This window comes from Calidris pugnax, unplaced genomic scaffold (genome assembly GCF_001431845.1).
Source record: "Calidris pugnax isolate Ruff unplaced genomic scaffold, ASM143184v1 scaffold17, whole genome shotgun sequence".
NCBI lineage: Eukaryota > Metazoa > Chordata > Aves > Charadriiformes > Scolopacidae > Calidris > Calidris pugnax.
In genome coordinates, this window is record NW_015090794.1 from 4,364,125 (window position 1) to 4,371,532 (window position 7,408).

Sequence of the window (7,408 nt, forward strand, 5' to 3'; positions counted from 1 at the left end):
TTGCTATGGTAACACATGAGGAGCACCTCAGAGCACAGCATGAGCCAGCTGCCCAAGGTAGAGCTGGGAGGCTGGCACGACTGTGCTGATTCAATGGCATCTTGCCATAGACCGTTGTCTCTGGCCTGTGAGCAAGCACAGGAGATGTCCTGCATCAGAGGGGGTGGTGCTGTGCAAGGCTGCAGCACAGTGGCCCAGCACACTGCTTGGGCAACCAAGCTGCCCAGCCAGTGTGTTCTTCTGCAGTGGACCATGCAGCTGGTGAAGGGCGTTTTAGAAAGCACAGTGTACGTTGGCAAAACAAGTCTAATCTGGCCTCCTGATGCAAAGCTGGCAGCAGGCTGTGCTGTAGATGAACCTTATCCAAAGCCCTGGGGTCTGTGTTGTTTGGTAGGTATGTCCCACTCCTTCCCAGTTCAGGATTTGTCCCTGTAGAGACTCTTCCAATGAACACCAAGTGAGCAGGGCACCAGCAGCATCAATGTGGGGGTTTAGATGGCAAGATGGAAAGGCCAGAAGGTGTCCTGGCTGTCCTGCTAATCTCTCATCCTCGGCTGGCTTGCTGCATGATGTCACGATGGCTCAGCATGAGCTCACTGCAGCCAGAAGTGTTGCAGTCCACATCGGCTTCAGGAAATGTCCGAGCTTTGGTCACAGCTGCCCTGTCCTCAGAGCATCAGTGTTGGCAGCCGGGGCCAGGTCTCTGTGTGATGCGCTGCCAACCTCTGTGAACCTCCAGCCCTGAGCACCGAGACAGAGCGGGGCTACGCTGTGCCTGCACCAGGGCTGGGATGTGGACAATGTGCCTTCCAAGACTGGGATCAAAGCCACTGTGTGATCACAGGTGGACCTTTTCCTCCCTCCCTGCCTCTGTTTCTCCTCTGTAGCCAAGCAATGATGTACTCAGCCACATTGCAAATAGGAGACAGCTTCTCTGCGACTGCTGCCTTCCCCTTTCCTACCATCACTGCTTTAGCACAGGGTGGAGAGAGCCAGCTAACACTGTGTTCAGCGTGGCTTTGCCGTGTCATCCTGTCGTCCGATCAGCAAAGGGCTTCCTTTGCAAGCCCTGGTCCTCATTCTGCAAGAGCTGAGATTAGAAGAGGAGATTATCCCTGATAATGTGCAGATAGAGCCACTCACCCACTTACACTGAGTAAATACATGACAGATGGGATAGGTCCCACAATACCCTTCCTACAGGGAGAACAGCCTGCTCCTGTGCTTATCAGTGAGATGGAGGGCAGCTGTAAGGGGAACTGAGGCTTCAGTCCTGGGCAATAAATGGGGCTTGCAGAGTAGGAGCAGGTTGCTCAGGAGCAGCAGGAGGTTTGATCTTCTGGCCACAGCAAAGCATGACCTCAATGTGCAGCCCCCCCCTTAATGGGATACTCATCAGGCTGAGCCCTGTGTAGCCTCTGGGGGATACACGTGTCTTCAGGTGCCAGCAGCCCTAGGCTGGGATGGCCACAAGCGTGGTGGCTGCAGCCTTTGTGTTTCTCTATCCACATCTCCTGTGGACAGGCTCCTCCTGAAGGAGAAGCAAGTCTGGCTCTTCCCGTGGTGCCACATGGATCCAGGACAACAGCAAGCTGCTTGTAAGCAAAAGCAAGGGGGACGAGGGAGAGCCCCAGCACCACAAGCACGGGAAGGATTAGAGGGAGCAGATATGTAATTCAGGTATTCACCAATGGAATTCAATCTGGCTTTGATCTTTTCGCAGGTTTCCTAAGGGCTGAGTTATCAAAAAAGTCCCAGCAGAAGCCCCTCCTTCCCCCAGCATTTGCCACAACCTCTCTGATTGCTCATGCAGTTGGAGCCAGGGGCCTTTATAATCTTCAGCCATGCAGACCTTACAGAAATAGGCTTTAGGGGCTGGTGGGACCTTGAGGGACCATCTAGTTTGTTCCTATGCCTGTGTCACCTGTGACTGTGTCCTGGTTTCAGCTGGGATGGAGTTAATTTTCCTCCTAGTCACTGGTATCGTGCTGTGTTTTGAATTTGGTGTGAGAATAACGTTGAGAACACTGATGTTTTAGGTATTGTTAAGTAGTGCTTATACTAAGTCAAGGACTTCTCAGCTTTCCATGCTTTGCCAACAAGGAGGTGCTTAAGAAGCTGGGAGGGGACACAGCCAGGAGAGTTGACTCAAACTGGTGGAAGGGGTATGCCATACCATAGGACATCATGCTCAGTGTATAAAGTGGGCAGTTGCCCTGGGGTCAGGGTGGGGGTGGTCGCTGCTTGGGGATGGGCTGGACATTGGTCAGTGGGTGGTGAGCAATTACAGTGTGCATCACTTTTTTTTTCATGTTCTATCATTATTCTTATTATTATTGTTGTGTTATTATCATTATCTCCTCATTTGCTGTCCTGTTAAACTCTCTTGATCTCAACCCATGAGTTTTGCTTTTTTCCCCTTCTCCTCCTCATCCCACTGGGAAGGGAGGTGGTGAGTGAGCAGCTGCGGGGTGTTTAGTTGCCAGCTGGGGTTAAACCATGGCAGACTGCCCCTCGTCTAACCCCTTCTATTTCCTCTGCCAGCATGCACCTCTCAGACTGAATGGCTTTCCCTCTGGCTACGTTCGTTTTCAGGACTATTCACTGTATAAATCATGTACCACAACATATTTGTGGCACATACACTTTTCCAAGTCTAAGAGCTGTTCCCTTTTTTTTATAGCAACTGTGAACAATAGATCAGTGAAACAGGGGGGTTGTTTTCTGAGCTGCTTGTCTAGAGATGCTCTTCTTTCACCTTTTGTTAATTTTAGGCAAAGAAGATGGACCTAGGTTCCCAGGCTGTATAGTTTAGATCACAGGAGCCACTACTAAAAGCCATCAGAACAAACACTTATTCTAAACCTGAAGGTGTTTGCATGAAGGGGAAAATGCTTTGACAGTGTGGAATGCCACTGCAAAACATCTTGAGTGCCTTCCTGGACTAGAGTTTAAATGTCATTGTGTTTTTACTGTTTGTTTTCTATTCAGTATATATTTACAAACTTCATTCATTCCCTGAAGGGGGTAGAGCACCGTGTGAATTAATCTATCTTTTTTCAAGGTGTTTCAGTGCTTCTGATGACAAGTAAATAATGAGGAGGAATTATGGGAGGTTAACCTCCAAAGTTTTCTGAAAAATGTATTTCTAGTGTTTGTAAAAATCAGGAAATAAAGGTGGCAATCTCTGGAATCTAACTTCTTAGCAGAAGCAGTAAGTGGGATAGCAGCATGTAAAGATTCACAAGCCAGAGACTCTCCTGGAGGGACTGCACCCCTGGCTTATGGCTTGGTCTAGTAGGACCCTTTCTTTTAAAAGACTTCCAGCCTCAGTGTAAAGTCACAAATTATTACAAAAGGAAATTACTGTCCCTGTTGAAATACACACTTTTCATTTCACTCAAATGTGTCTAATTCCAGTTTCCCATCAAAGGGTCTTGTTAAGCCTTTGATAGATTAACGAGCCCTTTCCTGTCAGAGGTCTTCTTCTCAGATTGGTGCTTGTGAATCACAACAGGAGCGTAGAACTGGAAGAGACAGCTTGGGCCATCAAATCCCATTTCCCTGCAATTGCTGGCAACCATGTTATAAAGTCCATTTCAAACTCAATCTTAAAACTAATTGCGTGCCTTGCCCCCAATATTCCTCTCAGGAATCTGTTCCAGAACAACATTTCTCCACAGTTAGAAACCATCTGATTTCTAGCCAAAATGTATTTGTGCCAATTCATACCTCTCTGGTTTTGTGCCAGCACTGTCTGTTATCTGAGGCCATTTTCCTCCTTCCTTGGTGCTCATCTTCTTGTGCTTTTAGAGAACAGGGGTACACTCCTCAGCCCCCCTCTCACTTGGCTAAATATGCACAGGTCTCCTCAGATGGTCTTTTCAGTCTGGAAGTTGTCCTTGGGGTCTGGCTGTGCCACTGTTCCTCTCCCTGTTTATGTTCCTGGAACAGAGGTGATGAGAATGGTGAATATTCCCAAGTCTAAAAAGCAAATGAGCCAACCCTCACCCATCCCTGCCTTAAAGCAGAGTTCTCCTTCCCCTTCACAAGCCACCTGAGGGGAGACTGCTCCATGGCTGCCCACTACAGAGTTCCTCCACCTTTCTCCAAAGCAACTGGCCTTTATCTCTGCCAAAATCTGGTGAGCAGACTAAAAGATCCACCAGACTGACCTGTCCTGGCAATTGCCACATGTGGCTAGCAACACCAGTTGGTCTCTCTAGACTGGACACTTACTGAATGCTTGAGAAGCTCTCTTACTGCTAATTAATGCGACTAGAAGTGTGCAGGTATGCAGTGTAAATACATAAGCCTTTAAAAGCAAAACTGTCAAATAAAGTGTTACACTCCATCAGCTCCTATTGCATCCACTGGCTGAACACCACCAGACGCTTGGATAACACTCAGATCTGCTCATGGATGCGTTTGACATCCATGCAGGAGAAATACACATTCTATGATGAATAAAAAGAGTCAGAGCCCAGGCAGCAGGCATTTAAGGCTAACCCATTTGTTTTAGGGGGCTTTACATTCTGGTTGTAAAATTTCCTCTGGGCTGGAAGCTGGTGCCCGAGAAGAAATGGTCTTTCCGTTATGTATGATTTGCCTGCAAATCCTATTAGTCTTCTGTGCAGCACATCACAGGAGAAGAGACACGAGGATGTCAAACCAGGGCATTTTGCTAAGCACTGTGGTTTAGTTGTGTGCTCAGTATAAGAAAGACCAAAGCACTGCAACTCTTCATTAAATGGTGTCTATTTTGAGGTTTATCTTATATTTTTGGAATTGAAAACCATATTTTTTTTTTGTATGTGTGATATTGTGAAACTCAAGAGCAGGCTTTTTGACACCAGCAGACTCTCTGTGGGTTCTCCAATTTGGAATAAATGTACCTCCATATATAAGGAGGACTCATGTCTCCCAAGGCAGATCTATACATAATATAAAAGTTATGTGAAAGGACATAGATATGAGCTAAGCAGAGCAGCAGAGTGAGCCCACTCTGCTCAGGGTTTCCTGAGAACATTGATCTGTCCTCAGTCCTGCAGCATGTGCTCTGCCACACAATGACCTGTACTGCACCTACTCAGGATTTTCATTTAAGGTTCGATTCTGATTGCTAAATCTGAAGCAACCTTTCTGTGGGCTCAACCTGTCCAGGGCAGGGGCCACGTGCCTCCCTCGTGGGCTCTGCAGAGCTCTAGGGGACACCACAGGCCAAGTGCCTGCTGCCTGGGCAGGGACCCTGCAGCCTCCTTTGAGCTCCAGGGTAGGACGCTGTGAGTGAGGGATGCAAGGCTTCGCTTCTGTCAGTTTGAGTTAGTCCCTTAACAGTCACATTACCGTAATGCAGTTGAAAAGGAATCCACGAGTTACAGGAAATGATTTACAGGACACAAGACACTGCATTTCAGAGGTCTCATGTGTACCATAAAAAATATATTATGAAGGAATAATCTCTATCGGAACTGGAGCTGCACAGAGAGAACACATGTCCAGCTGAGAGCAGCATTGAGCTTTTGTTCATTATGGGAAAAGTCTACGCTCTTCCTACTTTTTCAATGAATATTTTTCTCAGCTCTGGGTATCTAATTAATATTGGCAATTTTTTTTTTTTTTTCAGATGTTGCTTTTGCCATGAGACCAAGCATAGCTGAGACTCAAATGGCATGTTGCTCTGAGGTATTCCCTGCTGAGCTTCACACAGTAATAGCAAGATTTGGAGCAATCCCTGGACTTCCCCTGTAAAATCTAGGCCATGGCTCGTCAGCTGGGGGAGCATGAGGGAGCTCCACCAGCTCTCTTCCATCCAGCCCTTGCCTAGAGCACCTTTGTGCGGTGGGATGCACAGCTCTGCAGTTTCCCAAAGTGGAGGCTGGTGGAGAAGAATCACTGCCTCCAAATGGTCCTCCTACTTGTAGGCAGGATGAGGTCTCATTGCCACGTGAAATGTTCTCTGTACTTTTCCAACACTTGCTCAGAAGCCCAGCTGTGGCCCTCATATGTGTTGACATGCAGCTGCTCTGCAGCTTTTGACTCCTGGATCAGGTGCTGGCTCTTTGGGTGATCTGCAGCATTCAGCTGACGCTGGTAATTTGGAGGTTCAGGTGCAACAGATTAGACTGCTGCTCATTCACCTGTGAGGGCTTTAGCAAATGACTGCGTTCCTCAATTTAACCCTGTGCCATGGTGATATCAGCACTGTTCTGCTGAGGAGGACCATTATGTCCAGGATGCCAGAAGCTGTGATGTGCTCCAATGCCACAGGGCAATATCTACAAGGAAGAGACTGCTGGGGGACCTCAGAATGAGTGAAAGGACAAATGTGAGAGACACTGAAGCATTTTTTCCCCTCACAAAATCCTTTCTAAAGCCAAAGCTGAGAACTGGAGATGGGAAGTGCCAAAATGTTCAGCTGGGAAGAAGTGGTGGCTGCTCCAGAAAAACTGTGGAAAGAGAGGCTCTCAGCCTCAGCCTGCTTCTCCAAGTCTGTAGACAGCATTCCTGGAAGAGCAGCATGCAAGGCTGTAGTTGTCCTCACCTGCTAGTGCAGCTTCTGGCCCCTAAACTATGAATCCTCCATGATCCAAATGGCCCTTAACTCCATTGTATCAGCAAAGAAGCTACTGGCTGTGCCTGACCACAGTTTGCCATTTCTCCTCAAGCTCGCAAGATAGGTGAAACCCCTCTGCTCTGCTCCCGATACTCAGAGGGCCAGAGACAGGATACTTTGACTGTACTACATGGGCCTGTCCCAGAGGACCTGTCTAGGTCTTCCTCTTTGGGGAGCTGGAGGATTTGGGCAGGAGCTGTGGGCTGGGGGCAGTGGAGCAAGAGGGCAACAACACAGAAAGCACTTTGGGGGAAGCAGAGGGGAGCAGGCCGGGACAAGGGCTCAAGGAGCTGTGGCATGGTGATTTCCACTGAGGGAAAGGAGAAATGTTGTAGAGGGCAGCTGGCACTGCCTCCTGCTCTTGGGGACCCACACACTCCCTTGTGGCCGTGAGTGCTGGCAGGGGGCGGAGGTGGCACAGCGGGTGGATCTGTTGGGGGTGGTGGTTATGGGGCGGGGTGTGTGGCTGTTGGGGGCTGTCCCCAGCACACCGTGCCCAGCAGGGCCGCAGCCATCCCCGGCTTGCCCTGGCCAACGCTGCTCCCGGCGGGGCTACGAGCTCACCCCGGCGCCCTCTGCGGAGGCCACGGCCGCTGTCCGCGGTGCTGACCGGCCGCTGTCCGCGGTGCTGACCGTCCCCGCTCCGCCCGGCGCTGCCCCCGCCCGGCCCGGCGGTGCCGGTGTGGCGCTCGGCGGGGCCCGGCGCGCTCCCCGCGCTCTCGGCGGCGGCGAGGGCGGGGGCGGGCCCTCCCTGCGCCGGGAGCGCGCTCCCGCCTCCCACCCGGCACAAAG

At 49.9% G+C, this 7,408-nt stretch overlaps 1 protein-coding gene across 1 annotated transcript in view; it reads left to right on the forward strand.

The window, feature by feature from the left end:
* Positions 1-252: 252 nt before the first annotated feature.
* The window catches only part of HS3ST4 (heparan sulfate-glucosamine 3-sulfotransferase 4), a 72,449-nt gene continuing 65,293 nt past the window's right edge, over positions 253-7,408 (forward strand). The window contains exon 1 of the mRNA XM_014936191.1: positions 253-287. Coding sequence (XP_014791677.1) covers positions 253-287 — 35 coding nt within the window. The remainder of the gene's footprint in view (positions 288-7,408) is intronic.